Source organism: Silurus meridionalis, chromosome 24 (assembly GCF_014805685.1).
Source record: "Silurus meridionalis isolate SWU-2019-XX chromosome 24, ASM1480568v1, whole genome shotgun sequence".
In the NCBI taxonomy this organism is placed as follows: domain Eukaryota; kingdom Metazoa; phylum Chordata; class Actinopteri; order Siluriformes; family Siluridae; genus Silurus; species Silurus meridionalis.
Window position 1 is genome coordinate 10,879,730 of NC_060907.1, and position 20,493 is coordinate 10,900,222.

General features: G+C 38.1%; 2 protein-coding genes across 4 annotated transcripts; both read left to right on the top strand.

The window, feature by feature from the left end:
• Positions 1-327: 327 nt before the first annotated feature.
• On the top strand, positions 328-9,328 carry lrrc58a (leucine rich repeat containing 58a). Its single transcript, XM_046837813.1, has 4 exons — positions 328-1,146; positions 2,684-2,812; positions 4,707-4,984; positions 7,752-9,328. Exons 1-4 carry the CDS (start codon positions 692-694, stop codon positions 7,943-7,945), a joined length of 1,056 nt encoding a protein of 351 aa, XP_046693769.1. The 5' UTR covers positions 328-691; the 3' UTR covers positions 7,946-9,328.
• Positions 9,329-13,098: 3,770 nt separating this feature from the next.
• On the top strand, positions 13,099-20,136 carry stn1 (STN1 subunit of CST complex). Of its 3 annotated transcripts, none has more exons than XM_046837915.1 (11): positions 13,099-13,214; positions 14,787-14,829; positions 14,997-15,151; positions 15,261-15,356; positions 15,464-15,541; positions 15,634-15,798; positions 16,219-16,345; positions 16,482-16,635; positions 17,605-17,730; positions 18,911-18,983; positions 19,190-20,136. In XM_046837915.1, the coding sequence occupies exons 3-11, from the start codon at positions 15,019-15,021 to the stop codon at positions 19,345-19,347; spliced, it is 1,110 nt and encodes a 369-aa protein (XP_046693871.1). In that variant the 5' UTR covers positions 13,099-13,214; positions 14,787-14,829; positions 14,997-15,018; the 3' UTR covers positions 19,348-20,136. The 3 variants fall into 3 exon arrangements, with proteins under 3 accessions (XP_046693871.1, XP_046693872.1, XP_046693873.1); XM_046837916.1 differs by having other exon boundaries at positions 13,104-13,214; positions 14,787-14,834; XM_046837917.1 differs by lacking the exon at positions 14,787-14,829 and having other exon boundaries at positions 13,111-13,214.
• The last annotated feature ends 357 nt before the right edge of the window (positions 20,137-20,493 follow it).

Genomic DNA, 20,493 nt, shown 5'->3' on the forward strand with positions numbered 1-20,493 from the left:
CATTTAGAGATTATACATATTATACATTAATATTCAAAACATTCTGAACACCGTACAATGAACTTTTTCACATGTAGTGCATATGGGTTAATTTGTCAGGTGCTTTTTTTAAAAATAAGATATATGCTCACATTCAGTGGGATGTGATTTGAGGTATTTAATGCATGGGCCTTTCTCACATGAAATGCCTTTTGTTATATGTAGGGTGTGTGAGCAGCTTTTTTCCAGATGAATTTCTCACTAATACACTCATTGTGCACATGAATTACATGTGATTCGATTCTTCCAATTATTTCTTTTTACAAGTGCCATTATGCATGGTGTGATTTTGTGGTTTGTGATGCCAGGTGATATTTATTTTTTCATGTCACCACGTGTTATTTATGTGTTGAGCTCATCTGGGGGAGGAGTGGTGATAAACTCCATTGTTCATATTCTTCTCACGTTATTATTTGTGTGTTTGTTTCTCCTAATATTCATCAGTAATTGACTTGGCTCGCGCTGACCAAAGATCATGACCAACGTCACACGCCGTTTCATATAAAGAGCCCGAGCACGCGCACATCTGGATAGGTTTCTGCTGACTTTCAGGAGAATAAGCTCGTGTATCGACCCAGACTGTAACATTACAATGTAGCTGGTGTTACAGCTCTCTTTTTGTAATATTGTCTGTTTTTTTGCACGCTGAACCATGGAGTCTTCTCCCAGCGTCATGGAGGAAACCCCGGTTTTAGACATGTCGCGTCTGCAACTGGCCGACTTGAACCTGGCGCACATGACTGAGCCGCAACGCAAGCAGATAAACCAGCTTTACCTTGCATACAACAGCCTGGCGTTTTTTCCCACTTCTGTTAGCTGGTTTTCCAACCTGGAATTCCTGGACATGAGTAACAACGCGCTCACGGTTTTCCCCGAGGACATTCTGCAGCTCACAAAACTAAAGTCGCTGGTCGCCAAAAACAATCAGCTGGACGAAGCTTCGTTTCCCAAACAATTCGGGTCGATGCCCATCGAGACCCTAAACTTCAGTGGGAACAGATTTAAAGAAATACCCAACCAGTTCCTGGAACTGAGTCGACTCCAATCTCTGTCCATGGGAGGAAACAGATTAAAAAGCATCCCAGCTGAAATAGGAAACCTCACCAGGCAGGTCATTTTTCTATCCCACTAATGTCCTCGGTCAGAAGACAACCGAAGTTATCTGCTGTGCAGAAGTGAGGTGGCATGGCTGTGTGTGTCTGACAATAACACTATACTGCACATCTTCAGGGTTACTAGATAGATCCTGAGCTCAGCTCACAGCTACTGTACAGTTTGTCTCTTCATCTGTTAACATGGATTTCCTCCCATTATTATTATTTGGCTGATCTATATTGTGTGTGTGTGGTCCTGCGATGGAGTATGTGCCCCACCTCATGCCCTGGGTTCCTTCAGATTGACCATGATCCTGACCAGTATATAGCAGACACTGAAGATTAAGACCCTCTGTGTCTCTGTAACAAGCAGAAACAAGCAAGTGGTGAAGAGCAACTGTTTCTAGCTATAATAATTCAGCTATAGTGTGTTTAAGAAATAACTTGCCTTGCAGATATTTCACAGCTTGCTTGTAACCAAAAAAAGGACACGCTCTCCTTTTAGATTAGTCAGTGTTTTTGTAGTAAAGCAGAATAAATCGCTTCAGGGTCTGTTGGTATTGGAAAATGATCAAACCAGAAATACGCACTTTACATTTTTTTTTCTATTGTAATGCATAGCAGTTTATCAGTAATGCATGACAGTGCTGGGTTTTCAAATTCAGCATTACAGGATATGTGATAGATCACTAAACAAACACTCTGAAAGGGCAGAGGAAACACTGGAGAGTAAGTTAATAAGTTATTTGTAAACTACAGAATTTCAACACACTTTGTTGAAATCGATCCTGTTTGTTTTTAGGTGCTCTTTAGCCTTCACCCTCCCATTTTCTCCTAACGCTGGTCATCTGCCAGTTCCCACACACCAACCCGCTCTCCCCTTATCACACAACAGCTACCAACTGGTAGAGTTGCCTTTACCTCCCTGACTCCCCTCAGATTTTAAAAGCCAATCTTTATGAAATGTTGGTTATGTAACACAATCTGAAGAACATGAAATTCAACTTTGCATACATGAGCTCACAGACACCCAGCCTGTGATTGGCACGTGTCCCTGTGATCGACAGAGGAGAATGTATGCAGTATGACCTGTTTCATATTTGAGTTCCTGGAAGAGGTCACTTAGTATTTAAGGTGTTGGCCTTCTGACCGGAAAGTTGTGAGTTCAAATTCTATCACAGAGCACCACTAAGCTGCCTCTTCCTGGACCTTGAGCATGGCCCCTTAACCCACAACTATTTAGTAAGTTGCTCTCGATAAGGACATCTGCCAAATGCCCTAAATGTATATGTTCTTGAGCTGTGACGTTCTTGAATTGTAAAAAAAAAAAATCCTTACCCCTTCAAAATCATTCATCCTTCCAGTCTATCAACCTAACCTCAATGAAACATAACTGTATAATAATCAGAAGTCTAAAGTTTATGCTTTTAAGTTGTGCTTGGTTCAGTAGTAAATGTGACAAAGCACATTTAATATGTAATGTGTTCAATATTTTCTGGCTAATTATATGTTTGATGACTGTTCTCCTGCTTTTCTTTGCTTTGTTGAAGGCTGCAGATGTTGTATCTGGGAGGGAATCTGATCTCATTCATTCCCCCTGAGCTGGCTAACCTGCGGTACCTCAGGTACCTGGTGCTGTGCGACAACTGCATCCAGAGTGTACCACCTCAGCTATACAGGTAACAGCTGATATTTAGTGTATATTCTTTTTCATCTCCTGTATTCTGTCTGTACATGCAGCTTATTTATTCACTCAAATGCGATGCAAAACTGCAAACGTTTTATCAAGCCAGCATGAAAATTTTTTAATATTTTTGTTTTACAAGGTTACTCTTAATAATTAGTATTTTATTGAATTATTTATCATTTAATTAATAGTATTTTATATTAGAATTTTTAAATACTTTTTATTAACCTCACACACCATTAGATTTGAAGAAAGTGGGAACCAATCCACTCTGGTTCCATTTGAACAATCTTTTTATAGATAAAACTTATTTTAATTTTTTTTTACAAAATTGCATAAAAAAATTTTTATTACATTTTTTACATTATTGATTTGTTTAAAATGCTTCTTGTTGAAAAGAGTCGAAATTATATTAATTTATATTTTTTTATAAAAATGATCAAACAGGAGTGCGTGCTATATTAATCAAGTGTAAATAAAATTAGAAGCATTAAAATGCATTATGTGTTACACGTTATTAACGTGTGAATTTTGACAGCTCTAATTAATATATTAATACCAAATGAATTTAAAACGTTTTTACCTAATAAATGCATCCAGGCTGAACAACCACCGTATACAGTAAAACACAAGCAGAGAAAAAAATCATCAGGTGAATCATCAGGAATGTCTCTGTTCTTAGTCATGTTTACATCGCTGACTCCCTCTGTCTCTGAAAACGGCAGTGAGAAGCCAATCACATCTTTACAAATATTGACATTTCACCAAATAAATTAAAACTAAATTAATGAACCTCATTTAAAAATGTAAGAAGTAGGAAGTACAGATATTTGTGTAAAACATTTCATGGGTGAAAGTAAAAAGTTGTCTGAAAAATAAATAGTAAAGTAAAGTGCTGATACCAGAAAAATCTACTTAAATAACAGTAACATGACAGTAACGATTAACCGTTATGGTTAAGTAACAGTAACGAAGTATTTGTACTTTGTTACTTTTCACCTCTGTTTATACAGTAATCTCCACAGTAATTTTTTGGGTGGCGTCTGTAAACAAAAAAACGCTTCATTTTATAATGAATAATTTGGTCGTTTTGTACATTTCTTGTGTTACCTCTGTTTAAGGGTTTTGATTATCATGGCACAATTTTCATGTTTCAATACCTAAACCAATCTTCAGTAGTGGAGAACAAACGTTTATTCACTTACATACAGTACATTATATGGACAAAAGTTTTGGGACACATGACTTTTCAAGCCATATGTGATTCTTCTCCAAACTGTTACCACAAAGTTGGAGACACACAATTGTATATGATGTTTTCTTTCACATGTACTCGAAGACCCAAACCTGCACCGTCCAGCATGGTGATGCCCCTGTGCACAAAGCCAGCAACATGAAAATATAGATTGAAGATAAAGATGTTGAGTGGCGTGATGTAGAGTTCTGACCTCAATTCTATTGAACAGCTTTAGCAGAAATTAGACTGACTTTAGTTATGCCTTTGTCACTGAATGAGCACAAATCTGGAGTAAATATAGTGAAGCATCTTCCCAGAAGAGTGGAGGTTATTATAACAGCAAATGGAGAGAAATTGTGGAATGGGATGTTCCAAAGCACATATGAATCTTATGGTCATTTGTCCACAAACCTTTGTGTATATAGTGTATATATAATAATGCAATAAGTGTAAAATTCTGTTAAATATAGTTGTCTGAGGAAGTGGTATACAATATAATACACATTTTTATCAGTTTTCACCAGAAATTCTAGAATTTAATGCAGCGTCCAAGACTTATTATTATAAATAACCCGAATGTATGTATACACAATTCTTTGATTTTCATGTGTTACCTGTTCATGTTGTTTAATTTCTGTCTGTCCTCCAGGCTACACTCTTTGCTGTCTCTCAGTCTCCATAATAACCTCCTGACATTTCTACCACGTGAGATCCTCAGCCTTGTGCACTTACAGGAGCTCAGTCTCCGCGGTAACCCTCTTGTTGTGCGCTTTGTCAAGGACATGACCAATAACCCACCGTCCTTACTTGAACTGGCAGGAAGGACCATCAAATCTCGGAACCTTCCGTACCTTGTGAATGATCTCCCAATTAACCTGTGCTGCTACCTGGACTCGGCCAGCAAGTGTCCAAACCCCAAATGTGCAGGTAAGGACAGAGGAAAGGAGGATAGAGTCAAGGGCTGATGACTATGTGGTCGCTTAATGCAGCACTGAACATCTGAAGAGGCAGCTGGTATTTTCAAGGATATGAACCTCAACCTGAAAAATGTAACAAAAACACCAAAGGGGACAAAATAATAATGTATGCTGAGTGTAGACTAAACAATTTTACTGCTGATTATTCTAAATTGAACAGGGTGTTTCGGATCTGCAACAACCTTTAAACCCATTTTAATCCACCATTCTAGGGATTCTCTGTTTTTTCCCTGTGCCAGAAATCTTAAAGTTTCTTTATTTTTTACATATATGGCATTTGGCAGAAGTCTCCATGAATAAATACACTATGATGCTGATTCATTAGGATGCAGACTAAGAATACTATCAGTATAAAACTCTTTTGGGAGAAAATAAAGTTAGAAAGAGAGTTTTTAGTGTTAATTTAAGAACCACTGGAAGAGGTACATCTTTAAACGTCATCTGAAGCCTATTAGAGACGCAGCTGTTTGGACATCAAGTGAAAGTTAGTATACCACCTATGTGCCAGAACAGAGAAGAGTCTTCTTTGTACCCTGAGAGATGGTGGGACCAGTTAGACAGTAGTTAAGGATTAGAGGCACCGTCGTGCAGTGCAGGGTGTAATAAGATGTGAGGTATGGGGTACTGGTCTATTTTGGCTTGCGAGCATCAACATTTTGATGTGGACAGCTACAAGAAGCCAGTGAAAGGTGCGTGGCAAAAGTGTTAACCTAGAAAGGTTGAAAAGAAGTTGTGCGGCTGCATTTTGGATCAATTGAAGAGATCTTTCAAAGGCAGACCTGCGAAGAGTTAGTTACATTAAATGCCATTGTGGATAGAAACCGACCAATGTTCCTGACTGTTTTAAAGGGGAAATTGCTTTGTTGTGTAACAGAGTTGTTGTTATAAAATGCAGAAAAGGTTATACAGTGAATTCTCTGTCTTGAAGGTTCAAAAGGGTTTTTTTTAAATGACTTTATTAATAACAATTTTATATAAGACTCTATGTGTCACAATTTACCTGGTATGAGAAAAACCCAGATGCCCAATATACTGTATTTTGTGCATTAGAGCATGTACAGAAAAGATCCAGTGCAAGAATAAATCCTCAGGGTTATGTATGTGGACATTTCCTGTAGTGTCCAGTAGATTATCGGCCAATTGACTATTTTGCCAATTGTAATTCACCATAATAAATGTAAATGGCTGATTTGCAGGTATTTAGTCATGACTAGCTAGTTGTTATTGTGGGATAAATACCAAAATCTTCCTTTCTAGTACAGTGAATGCTTAAAGGGAGAGGTTTTAAACCTGAACTCTAATATTATTCTGGTTTTAAGAATACCTTTTATTTAGTGCTAGCCATGCTAGAGTTGACACAACAGATGGACATAAATCATTATAAACATTATCATTATAAACATTATAAACATCTGCCTTCAACACGATCGTCCCAGCTCTGCTCAGAGATAAGCTCTTCCAGCTGAATGTGCCTGACTCCATGTGCATTTGGATCACGGACTTCCTAACAGACAGATGGCAGTTTGTGAGGCTGGGAAAGCATGTCTCTGACTCCCGGAACATCAGCACTGGATCCCCCAAGGCTGTGTTCTTTCTCCTCTGCTATTCTCCCTGTACACCAACGGCTGCTCATCTGGTCACCAGTCTGTCAAACTCCTGAAGTTTGCTCGTAATACCACCTTCATCGGCCTCATCTCTAAAGAGGACGAGTCCGCCTACAAGAATGAGATGGACCATCTGGTGTCATGGTGCAGCATGAACAACCTGGAGCTCTTTTGACTCTCTCAAGACAATGAAAATGATAGTGGTTTTCAGAAAGGGCCCAGCCCCTCTCCCCTCTGTCATCCTCGGTGACTCTCCTGTCCTTTCAATTCCTGTCGAGTCCTTTCACTTCCTGGGCACCACCAGCTCAAGTGGAAGCAGAACATCAGCTCCCTCATGAGGAAGGCTCAGCAGAGTATGTATTTCCTGCGGCAGCTGAAGAAGTTTCTCCTCCCTGCGAAGATGTTGGTAAACTTTTACACTGCCATCATCAAATCTATTGTCACATCCTGCATCACGGTATGGTTTTCTGCAGCTACAGCCAAGTACAAGGCCAAGCTGCAGCGTGTAATCCACTGAGCTGGGAAGGTGATCGTCTGCAGTCTCTCTTCCCGCCAAGATCTCAGCCGACCCCTCTCATCCCGGAAACAAACTCTTTCAGTCCTTTCCCTTTGGGAAGCGGTTCCAGTCCATCGGTACCAGGATCTCAAGAACAGTTTGTTCCCCACTGCAGTCAGCCTGCTGAATAGTGCCACACTTACCCCAGATGCCCCCCTCCAAAAACTTATGGACAGTCAATTTCACGTTCATATATTTTAAATTGCACTGCTTTTCATGCAAACACGCTTCTGTATACAATATTTCTTTCATTCTAAATTGTGTACATACTTCATGTCTGTATATATGTTTGGACAGTCACTTTTACTTTTACATTCTAAATTGCACTACTTTTCATGCAAAGCCACTTTCTGTATACAGTGTACACACATACTGTGTACACATTTCGTACCTGTGTATATGTTTGCACCTGACACCCAGACAGACTCCTAGTACTGTAAAGTGCTCTTTGCTTAACCCTTTGCTGTACCTGGCATTAAACCTATTTTTCTGATTTCGATTCTAATTAAGATTAAGACTTCTCAGTCTATTCCCTTGTGCTTTTTCTCCTTTCTCAGGTGTATACTTTGATTCACGAGTGCGTCATATCAAGTTTGTCGACTTCTGTGGAAAGTTCCGCCTTCCCCTCATGCAGTACCTCTGCTCCCCTGAATGCAGCTCTCCTTGCAGCTCCAACCCACAGAGCGACGCTGAGTCAGAGGACGAGAGTAGTGTGCCAGCAGACAGACTACAGAGGGTGCTGCTGGGATAGCATGATCCTCATATACAGGCCTTAAAGGGGTGGTGGTAGCTCAGTGGTTAAGGCTCTGGATTACTGATCGGAAGGTCTGGAGCTTAAGCCCCGATATCGCCAAAACTGCCACCCTTGGGGGCCCTTGAGCAAGGCCCTTAACCTTCTGTGCTCCAGGGGCACTGTAAAGTGGCTGAACCCTGCCTCCTAACATCGCTGGGATATGCAAAGGGAGACTTTCACTGTGCTGTAAAGTATGTGTGACAACTATGAAGCACCTTTCTTCTTCTTCTTAAAGAATATAAATCCTGGTTCAAGGTTGATTGAGTAAAACAGAGAGCATGTCCACGGAGGTCTATTATTAGGCTTTATGTGGCACATTAGATGATGTGAACCGTTCAAGTCGGCTTGATTTGACCCCTTATTGTGTATATTGCTTTTTTGGTTTGTATTTCAGTTAATAGCTTGTGTATGATTACCATAGTCAGATTGTTTATTTGATTTCAACAAGTGCTTTCCACTTTCTATTGGAAAGACACATTTGAACTTTCCTAACCAAGAACTCCAGATAAAGGTCACATGATAAACACAACTCATATGTTTCATAGTCAAGAGAATGTGGACATCTTTTCATCACTTCCAATAGTTTCCATTTTAAAACCACGGGCATTAACACAGAGTCTATCCTTGTTTGCTGCTATAACAGACTTCGCTCTTCTGGAGAATGGCTGTGGGGATTTGTGATCATTTACCCACAAGAGCATTAGTGAGGTCAGGCAGTGGTGTCTGTTATTATGAGTTAAACACGTGTTGTTGTTTAATTAATTATTAAATACCATTATTGGAAACTTTGGAACATTTTGGGACGTGCTGTTCTTGGAAAATCGTCAACTTTGATGTGGGATTAATAATGCAGCACAGCCGGTAATCAATACAAAGTGGTTTCTTTGATGGAATAAGACAGATAGTGCTTGCCTGGAGAAGTGGAAAAAACAGCGAATGTGTGATGGAGTGACTTCATAGTTAAACGTTAAACAGTGTAACAGATGTGAAGTTTCACATAATAGTCATCTGGAATTCCCAATTTGTACACAAACAGTGTGGTGAGCTTGTATGTGTATGTAAGACAAAGACTGGTGGGAATCTCTCTTTCATTGAGGCTCATTAGTCTGTGTGGGTCAGCAATGGCATACAGACACACATCCTTCACTCAAGTAGAAGTTTAGATACTTATGTTATAACAAACTCTGAAAAAAGTTGAAGTGTTGACCACACCTTTTGACTCAAGTTAAAGTAAAGTAGTTTCGGCTCTAAAATGTACTTCCATTAAGTACGAAGTAACTACTACCTGTTTTAGTGTCACGCTGGTAACTGGATCTTACATTATATTAATATATTAATACAAAAGAATGTAAAATTTTGTTATCTAATAAATGTATCCAGGCTGAACATCCACCATATAGAACACAAGCAGAGAAAAGATGATGATGATGATCAGAAGTGTCTCTGTTCTTAGTCATGTTTACATCGCTGACTCCGCATTAGCCGTACTTCTTGTTGCCTTCTGCTTTGCTTGTTGTGAGCTTCGTAAACTAGTCTACGTCTGTGGTGCTTGAGAGCCAGGAAATGGCACACCAGTGGTAGATTGAAAAAAGCATGCAATGGCAAGAATAAGTGGATGGGCTTTAAAGCAGCATGCAATGAGAAGAAAAAAAATATTGATTATGTCAACAAATAGATCAAAACTAAAGATGTGGAGGGAAAGTAAAAAGTTATAAAATAAATAGTGTAAAAGTAAAGTACTGATACCAGAAAAATACATTTGTACTTCAATACTTTTCATCTCTGGTGGGTTTTTTTTTCCATTCACACACTCGCTCACAACAAAAGTCTGTACAAGGGTCATAGGCTTTGTTGACTTACCAGATAAAGTGTCCACATTCAGTATCTCTGTTGATGGAGTAAAGTATTCAATGTGAAACGCTTCAAAAAGGGAGCACTGGTGATAATTACAAAAATACATATTTTTATTTTTATTTTTACAATGTTGCCTTTAAAACCTGCAGGTTAATTTTGTCCTTAAATTGCTAGATGGTAATTTTTCTTTTTTACATTTAGTATCGTGGGCTTGTTTTGTACTGTAGAACTTGTGATACATAGATGAGTTTAGAAATTTGAGAAAAGACGGAAATTTATGCAGAAATTGTTAACTGAGAGTTTTTTGCTTTTATGCTTTTGATAACATATCAGAACTGAACTTACCTCAGTCTACTGACTGGCTTAAGCCTGGGTATAATGGTCTGATAAAATCATGTTATAACACATTGGTAATAAAAAAAACCAGAGATCCTCAACTCGTTGACCTCCTCTCAGTTATGTGTGTGTGTGTGTGTGTGTGTGTGTGTGTGTGTGTGTGTGTGTGTGTGTGTGTGTGTGTGTGGTGTCATTAAAATCAAAGATCAAGACGCAGCACCAACACCTTCTAATACACTGAGGTTTTCTGTACTGTGTAAAGTTAGGAGAATTTTTCATGCTCAAATAAAAAAATATACACTGAATGGAAACGTCATATTTTTTCAAATATATTCACATCACAGTCTGACAACATTGTCAGCAACATTTAAGTAAAAGAAATACTTAACTAACATGGATACTATTCCATACTTCAACATAATGCAATTCCGTCTGGACTGCGGCTAACTAACCCAACTTCACAATAAGACAAGACAATCACCTGTTATTTATCATGGAATGACCTGTCCAGTCACTGCACAAAAATCCTATTGAGGTGCTCTGGGATAAACTCGATCACAAATTCAGAAAGAAATCTCCCACTAGTGAAGAACAACTTTGGGAAGTTTTACAAGAGGCATGGCAAAATAATCCACCAAAAGTGTGTAAAGCTGTAATTCATTCTAGGGATGGATTTTTCAATGTTAAAATTATGGTAACATGATCTAGTTTGTTGCATATAAACAGTAGGAACATGCACGTGTCTGTCAAAATCCACATACATTTCTCTTGTTATGACTGGAGTTAAAGAGTGGTTTAAGATTTTAGTTTGGTTGTTTAGTGCCTCCTCGCGGTTCCCTTAGGAACTTGCGACTTCTTGTTTCATTCATGTTTTAGGATCCATCAGAAGTCTTACAACATCAAGTACAGTATTAGAAACACTGAATGTGGAGAATATTTGTTTTGTTATTTTGTTCAAAGGAAATCTTTTGTGAAAAGGGACTCTATTTCCAGAACCGAAAACGAACTGTTTTTTTAACATACAGAACAAAGCCAGAAATATAAAAAAAGAAACTAAGAAACTTGCATATAAAGTATTTTAAAAAACATACAGTACATCCTTGACCTTATGAGTAATTAGATATCAGAACCCATCTCAACCCATTTATATTAGATGTTTTAAATAAGGTAGCACTTTCATGTTGATAACCACAGACTTTTTGGTACAGTTACATTTACATTTACATTTGCTGCATTTAGCAGATGCCCTTGTCCAGAGCGACGTACAAAAGTGCAGTAGGTCTCTGGTAATGAATAAATCTACACTGTGACGCTATTGTTTTTGGACAAAGCAAAAAAAGAGTATAGTATCTCATGTTTCCATAGGAGGTTAAACAGCATTCTATAAAAGTCCATTCATTGGTAAGTGGTAGAAATGTGTATCTCCATAAATGAAGCCGATACGATTTGCATCTCATTACATAGCCAACAAAATGATATACATATGATGCACCTACCGATGCGATAGTATTCACCCCAGTTATGATGCACAGTGATCCGATTTAATGTAACACAATACAATGAAAAAAATATGAGGCTATGCAATTCAATATGGTACAGATAGTTTGAGTAAATTTCTTTGGTTCAGACAGAGAGCAAAGCATAAATGGACTTTATGCTCTCTGACTTGGCCCTTTCACAAACACGCCTTTGTAGTGCAAAAAAAGAAAGAAGGATTAATAAAAAAAACAGATGTTATTTCCCTGTTCTGTCTCCAGGAAAGTTGCAGTTCTACCTCTGCCATGTTAATCTATAATTTATGTGAGTCTCAGGACACGTCTTGGTCTCGGTAGTGTTGTGACATTTCATATTCACAAAGCAGCATTGGTGCTGAGAGAACACGCTTGAGAAAAGGTTTAGAGAGGAGAAATCAATCTACATATCAATATTGGCCAACAATTTTTGAATTTCTTTATATATATATATATATATATATATATATATATATATATATATATATATATATATATATTTTACTGCAGCAAATACAGTATCTTACGAAAGTGAGTACACTCTTCACCTTTCAGCAACCATTTTATTATATCTTCTTAAGTGTAGTTAATGTGCAGCTTGTATAACAGGATACATTTACTGCCCTCTGAAAATAATTCACCATACAGCCATTATTGTCACAAAAGCTGGCAACAAATGTGAGAACATCCTAAGTGATAACAGCTGTACGTCTTGTAACTATGCAAAACCACATGTCCTATTCATCATGTTCATGCTTTTGTCTGCTTGACAGGACAATACAAATTTGTGTATCTTGTATTAGTGCAGTTAAAATGTGGTGCTTTGAGTACAATTCTATCATACTGACTACTAGATGTTCAACATGGAACCTCATGGCAAAGACTCTCTGAGGATTTTAGAATTAGAAATGTTGCTCTCCACAAAGATGGCTGAGGCTATAAGAAGATCTGTAACACCCTGGAACTGAGTTACAGTACTGGTCAGGGTCATACAGAGGTTTTCCATGATGGGTTTCACTCGGAACAGGCCTTGCAAGGGTCCATCAAAGAAGTTGATTCCTCGTGCTGTGCATCAGGTAGAGAAGCTGGCTTTAAAAAACAGACTGCTATACTGTACTGCTATACAAACTGCACACTGACTAAAATATATCCAAGTTTCATTTCTTGATATTGTCCTTTGAAAATATATACTAAAATGGTTGCTGAAATGTGAGGGGTGCACTCACTTTTGTGAGATACTGTATGTTAAAAACGATGCATCACGATACAAATGCCAACTTGTATCCGATGCACACTTTTTTTTTTAATCGATTTACTTTTATGCCGATGCGAATCTGTGAATCTCAGCATCACTAGTAGGTGTGTGCAGAGCATAAAACACTCGAGAATGTTATTCTCGTGTAATTTAGGTGCTATGTGCACTCACTGCGGTAGGGGGCAGTATGTGTGCACTCGGTCTGTGTCTGACCGTAGTTGGAATTGCGAAGAATAAGAAACAACACCGTGTCTGGTTTCCGATTTAAAAAGTGAGTTATTTATCGATTTATGTCATTATTTTTAAATGATTATTATTTTTTTTTATGTGCTAGTTGTATAACATTTAAATCGCATTGAACAATAATAATAAATGAGTATATAATATATATTTTAAATAAATATCTAATAAAGAAGAGTTGGGCAAGAAATAGGCGTCAAGTCAAGTCAAGTCAAGTCAAGTGTATTTCTGTATTTCTGTATTTATTTCTGTATTTATCCCTGATGTGGCAACGAAAAACTTCCTTAGATGTTATGAGGAAGAAACCTTGAGAGGAACCAAGACTCAAAAGGGGAACCTCATCCTCATTTGGGTGACATCATGAGTTTGATTAAAGTCTTTAAACAATACAGAACACTGGAGAGTGAGAACTAACATGAGCACTGGAGTATAAGATTGAGTAATGTTCTTTCTACAGTCTTCTACACTCATTTGTGGTTATAAAACTAGGAGCTACTGAGCAACTCATAAAATAGTTCAACATTTGCAATCATCACAGATCCAACACCAGCTTCTCCATGCCAGAGCCTTTAAACACTCCAGGAAGTCCAATGTCGAAACTCCACACATGCAGTGGGATCCAATTGGCACTGGTACATCTCTAGATGGTTCGGGATGTTTGCAGGGTCGACATCTTTTTCATTAAAGGTCCACAATCTTCATGAGGTGGGACGTGACTGGGGCTGGAGCAACCTCAGGATGCCTCGGGATGGGGAGAGAAGTAGAAGCAGTGGAGAGGAATTAGCGTAGCTGCTGTTCATGATAGTAACAGCACAAGTTGATCATGTGCATGTGATCAGATGTTATGGAGCACAAGGTTATGAGGAAGTACAGCATTAGCGTTAGCGGACGTACAAATTACTCTATACTCACTTTATAGGTGCACTATACAGTACAGACCAAAAGTACCAAAAGGACCAAGAGTTTTCTTTATTTTCATGACTATGAAAATTGTAGAGTCACACTGAAGGCATCAAGGGCTATTTGACCAAGAAGGAGAGTGATGGGGTGCTGCGCCAGATGACCTGGCCTCCACAGTCACCGGACCTGAACCCATTCGAGATGGTTTAGGGGTGAGCTGGACCGCAGAGTGAAGGCAAAAGGGCCAACAAGTGCCAAGCATCTCTCTGGGAACTCCTTCAAGACTGTTGGAAGACCATTTCAGGTGACTACCTCTTGAAGCTCATCAAGAGAATGCCAAGAGTGTGCAAAGCAGTAATCAAAGCAAAAGGTGGCTACTTTGAATGACCTCGAATATGACATTTTTCAGTTGTTTCACACTTTTTTGTTATGTATATAATTCCATATATAATTCCACGTGTTAATTCATAGTTTTGATGCCTTCAGTGTGAATCTACAATTTTCATAGTCATGAAAATAAAGAAAACTCTTTGAATGAGAAGGTGTGTCCAAACTTTTGGTCTGTACTGTATGTGGTATGAAGTAATGGCTTCTGCAGTGTAAATAAAGCACTACATGTCCATTATAAGTGTTGTTTAAAATACAGCCTCGTTGGTGCCTTTGTATGACTTGTTTAACTCTTGTCTTGTTTCATATCCAATAGTTGATCTTCAGTCCACAGAGGAAACAGAAGCATAATATTTCAAGTTAGGTACTACCCAAGCACTATGTATTTAGGAGCATAAACTAGGACAAGGACCATGTCTGATGCCTTTAAATTGTATTGTGGGAGACTTTCTGGCTCAAGAGTTTTAGGATACTTTTGATTATGGTGCCCTTCTTTTACTAAACTTTAATGTTCTGCATCTTGAAGAATTTTTTAGAATTAATGTACAATGGATGGTAATCAGGGTGATGCTGAGGATGAACTTCCATCACTGCTGTGGGGATTGGACCCTGTGTTTTCTGCCTATGCCCAGCTTTACATTAAAGACATCCTACAGATGAGAGAGTCTCAACAAGTTCCAGGTTTTCCATAAACCCTTGATGAAGCATATAATAAACAACAATATTACAAGAAAGTCGTGTAGTTAAAAATCATGTCTTTACATGACACATATCATTTCACTACCCACAGGAATCTACTTCTATAAAACTCACCCGCTGTTCCAAGTGGATGTACTGGGAACTGTGGTGTACAGGAAGGAGAGAGATGACTTTTATTGTTATGGAGGTTGAGTGAATTGTATATCTTATACAGTAATTATTAGCTTAATAACACAATGTGGTCCAGAGGATATCTTAGCTTTATGCTGGTTGATGTTTTCTCTGTATATTAAGTGGATGACAGTACTGGAGTCATCAACTGTCTCTGCTGGAAAGATGAGAATTTGCAAGATCTTAGAGACTCATTAACAGGTAAGACATTCATATCGGGCAAGATTTCATTGACTGTTGACCACATTTGACTTTTTTCTTTCACTGAAATGAAGCTGTAATTCATATTTCAGGAGATAAAGACCCTACTGGAGATGGTTTTAACATAGAGGAGCAGCTGAGGAAGCTCCTGGAGGCACAACGAATCAGCACAGTGGTGGAGATTGGAGATCTGCTTCGAGTTCGCGGATCCCTTAAAACCTCGCGAGAGCAGAGAGAGATCACGGCCTCCTTGTTTTGTGAGCAAATATAGCACTTGGGGACACTTGGGGTTAGCTCATGAAACGATGTGTGTAGAATTAGGCAAAAATCATTCAGTGAGCAACAGTTCTAACTGCAGAAACACCTTGATACTGACAGGAAGTCCAGGGTGAATCAAATAAGCAGTCTTTACAACCATGTCGAGCAGAAAAGCGTCTCGGAATGCACAATGAATTTTTGAGGTAAAGGGGCTACCGCAGTCAGATGTGGTACAATTCTGGTTGTTGGCCAAGAATTAATAAAGGTTTATAAAATAAAAGTTTTTCTAATGTTTAAATATGAGCTGTTTAGTGAGCTGTGTGTACTCTTATAGAGTGTTTAAATAGGTTATGTTATTTTGTGTGTGTGTATATGTATGTCTGTGTGTGTGTGTGTGTGTATAAATATATGCGTGTAAGATAAAGTGAATGATCCTGTGATGAGCATGCAGATCTCCCGGATGTTGGAGATGCCCCAGCTTTACAGAGACTGCTATGACAAACCATTCCATGTCCCATCCACTGAGCTTAGTGCAAGCTCTACTGAGTGAGTCGATTATAGCCATAGTAAAATATATATAAAAAAAAATCATGTTTTATGTGAGATTAAAATGTCTTTGAGGTTATACATTTTCACTCATTTGTTTGTTGTTTGTTTTTTTTTTGTTTTTTTATAATTGTAGCCCCTCAAGTTTCCAGTGTATTCTGGCTCAGGCTGTGTACATTTTGAAGGAGTTCCTAAAAGAGAAGGAGGTGACCAGGTTTCGACCCTATGATGTTGAGTACCTTTTACACCCTCTGATCCAACAGCCTTCTACAGACACGTCAGAGGAACAGGTATGATGCATGACAAAAAATACATACATGATAGTCTATTTAAAAAAATCTGTATCTCTCGAAGGGACTTTTTTGTATTATGAATAATTAGGCAGAAACTCTATCATTAACATAACAATAGTTAGACTTTTTTTTAAATGTGTTGGTATAGGATTCATCTGGGCATGATAACAAGAAAGATGTTGCCTCTTGGGTAATTCTAAAAGTAAGAAACGTGGAGAAGAATGTCCGAAAATGCCACAGTGAGGATACAGTGCTTATAGATTTTTATCACTGACAAAAATTATGATAATTAATGGGGCCACAATTTTACATGCTAAATTTATCATCACCACATAACTTTACTCACAAAAGAAGTCTGACTGCAGGAGAGATAGAGAGAGGAAGAATAAAGTGAACCAGGGTTGAGGATGAACGATTCTGCTATTATACTCTAAAACCTAATATTCGAGTATTGTACTATTTTAAGAATTGTTTATTCTTGATTCTTGAATTTGGTGGCAAAATGTATCCTTGTGATTTGTTGAAGATTTTGTGTCTTCTTTTTGTATGTATTTCTGTATTTGAAACACTATCCGGCCATCGTGGGTGTTTACTCGTTTCAGTGTGTTCAAATATTGGCCTAGTGGAAAAACACTGTAAGGTTTGTTCTTAATATGTGTGGAAAAAACTCTGGAATGCCCAAATTAAACACTAGAATATGCAGGGAACACAGACACACGCACTATAATCTAGCAAACTACAATGTTTTGCTCTTTCACCTGTTTCTCAGTAACAGTGACAGGAACATTGATGTGAATGAACTCCTGCACACTGATAGTGACAGATTAAAGGTGTACATTGGTATCAGAGCAGTATGAATATATGCAAGATTTTAACATTCTTCTACATTTCTAATCATTTATAAATATTCCCTTATTTTTTTATTGATTCGCAAGTGTGATTTTTTTTTGTTTGTTGTGTTTTTAGGAGCCTGGTTCTCTTCAGTCGACGGTTCCTTCACAGATCAGGAACCTTCTCAAAGAGACACTGAAGATTTTGCAGGTGGAGGGAGAGATATTCCGCAAAGTACTGTCTCAGGATGAGGTGTACAATGTAAGCACACACACACACACACACACACACACACACACACACACACACACACACACACACACTGGTTAATATCTACTGCAGCCTCTGAGTGCTGTATTTCTATTACAAAGATTCTGTGCTTTGAGTTTGCGATGTAATAAAGCACTTTTGATTTTATGTATAATACCAAGTTTACTACAGTAGCACTTATGAGAAAAGTTTAATTCAGCCCAGTGTATTTGTTACTGATTTCTATATCATATTTTATATAAAACCGTCTGTATAGGCATAAGTGAACAAAATAAAAATAATAAAGCTCTTTCTGTATACATAGTAATATTTATTAGAGAAAGCTACCGTATTTTTCAGACTATAAGCCGCTATTTTTTTTTTGAACTCGCGGCTTAAACAGCGAAGCGGCTAATTTATGGTTTTTTTCCTGGGTTTTTCCCGGTTTCACAAACTTCAAGCCAAAAAACTGAACCCCATAACATAAGACCAATGAAATTTCGAACGGAACGAAAAACGACCTCACCTGTGTTCTGAGCTGCACGGCTTCGGGAGAAAAAAAGTTTATTTTTTTTTAAACTCATGACGATGCCAAAAGATAAACTCCCGAGAGAAATAGTTGTGAAAGAAAAGAGGAAGACAGTGAACAATGACTTTCTTGGTCGGCTACTGTTTAGATACAAGCCGTTGTAACGCGTTGAGTCTGGGTGAAGGGAGAGCTCGCTAACTCCAGTTACAACAGAAATCATATAAACACAGACAGGTTTCCAAAACTCGTGCTTTTTTATTTTTCTTGGCAACAGCGTTAAGGGTTAGTCAAAGAAACTTAGAAATCAGCATCAGAAAATAATGACATAATCCTCGTCTTGCACACACGCAGTAATACCGGAAAAATGCAGTGGCATGCTATTCCCAAAATACCGCTATGCTCCTAAAGGAAGCGCAACATATTTCACCCGTTACACCGTGTGTAACGTGTCTTTCATTAAAGCCTGTGTAAAGTACATTAGTGTAGACAGGCTTATAGACAGGTGCGGCTTATTTATGTTAAAAATAAAAATATTTGTAAAATTCAGTGGGTGCGGCTTATATATGGGTGCGCTTTATAGTTATTTTTATTTTGGAATGTATCATCTATTGGAGTAATAGCATAAAAAAACTTGAGCGTGATTCCTGTGAGTGTCTCCTGCAGGTAACTGAACATGACAAAGATCTGCTTGCAGCGATTTGTGACATCTTGAGAGAGGATTGCAAAGTAGAGAAATGTAAGTTGTCTTGTCCTTGTAAAATAACTCAAAAATGCAGAAAAACAGAAACTCCTTCTTTTGAATGCTTGTACAGCAGCGGCATGACTATAAATGATGTCACAATCCCTGACTCATGTTTTTCTTAAATTAGAAATAATCCAAACAAGATAACAATAAGGTAAGTAAAGTAAACAGCAATTCTTGCTTGTTCTGTCCGATTTCAGATGCTGAGAAGGGTTGCCATGTGCTTCATATCTTGTCCAGTGTGAGGCAGCGTTATAGCCGTAACCTGAACAAAGAGGCCCTGGATGTGGTGCTAAAGTTCTTGGAGTGTAACAGTGAAATTATCAGTACATCAGATGCCCATTACACTATTTTATAATATCAGAGTTCTGGGAAATGTTCACGCCAGAAATCTTAATTATATCCAATTAGAGAAAAGTCTATAGAGTGTCTTAAAGTGTCTGGTTCAGTCTTTATTGGGCTGTGTAAGTGCTTGCTGTGTGTGGATGATATGCTGTTGATCGATTTGCTACAGAGAGCAATCTGTCAATGTACATGCTGTGATTTTTCTAAATTGGATTGTAAACATGTTCAATTTATGCTTATTTAAGACAGCATTTAATTCAATCTATAGAACAAAATCTACACACCTTTATATATCAGTTCTCTATATATTATGCCCTGCAGTAAAATAAAGAAAGGAAATATTTTTGTGATTAAAAAAGATATTTGGTATTAAAGTGTATCTTTTAGTTGTAAAATTATGATGATGCACCAGAGTTTGTTTTTGCAATAATTATTGTTATTTAAAAGTTTAGTTATTTAGGTTTGAGAAGAGCTTTTACAAAGATAATACAGTGGTATTGTTAGTCATAAGACAACATCGCAATACTTGTTTTTCTTCACATTTTAAAGAACGAGTCTTAAAATATGGTAGGAAACGTGTGTAACATTTTTCCAATCACTAACTACTTCATCGACTATGAAAGAATGTGTACACCGCATGAGTGGAGATTATTCCGCTGAAACATGGCCACAGGGGGGCGCCATGACCAAATGAATAGCCAGCTGTTCGTGAGCACATCTGTATCCATGCAGTTTAGTTGGGCTGCCGTCCTATTGGCAGCGGATCATCTGTCTAATCGAATAAATTGTTTTGTTTTATCAATTCAGCTTGTGTACAGCAACTTTTTTTGGTTTGAGAACTGCTAAATAGATTATGTGCTGGATGTGTGTTGATGGTGTTTATCCTACTTGAACTGAGCAGGAAGAGGCTCATTAAAAAGCGCTGGCTGGATGGATTCCACTTGGTGCCACAACATGATCTGAGCAGTAATGCCCTTCTACATTTATGGCAAGAAACCAAGCAGCAGATGTGCAATTGTTTTAGCTTCCAATTCCTTCTGCTTACTTTATGGTTGCTTATTCCTATCCTTCAAATATTCATTTACACGCTGCCAGACCGACCAACACACACACACACACACACACACACACACACACACACACACACACACACACACAC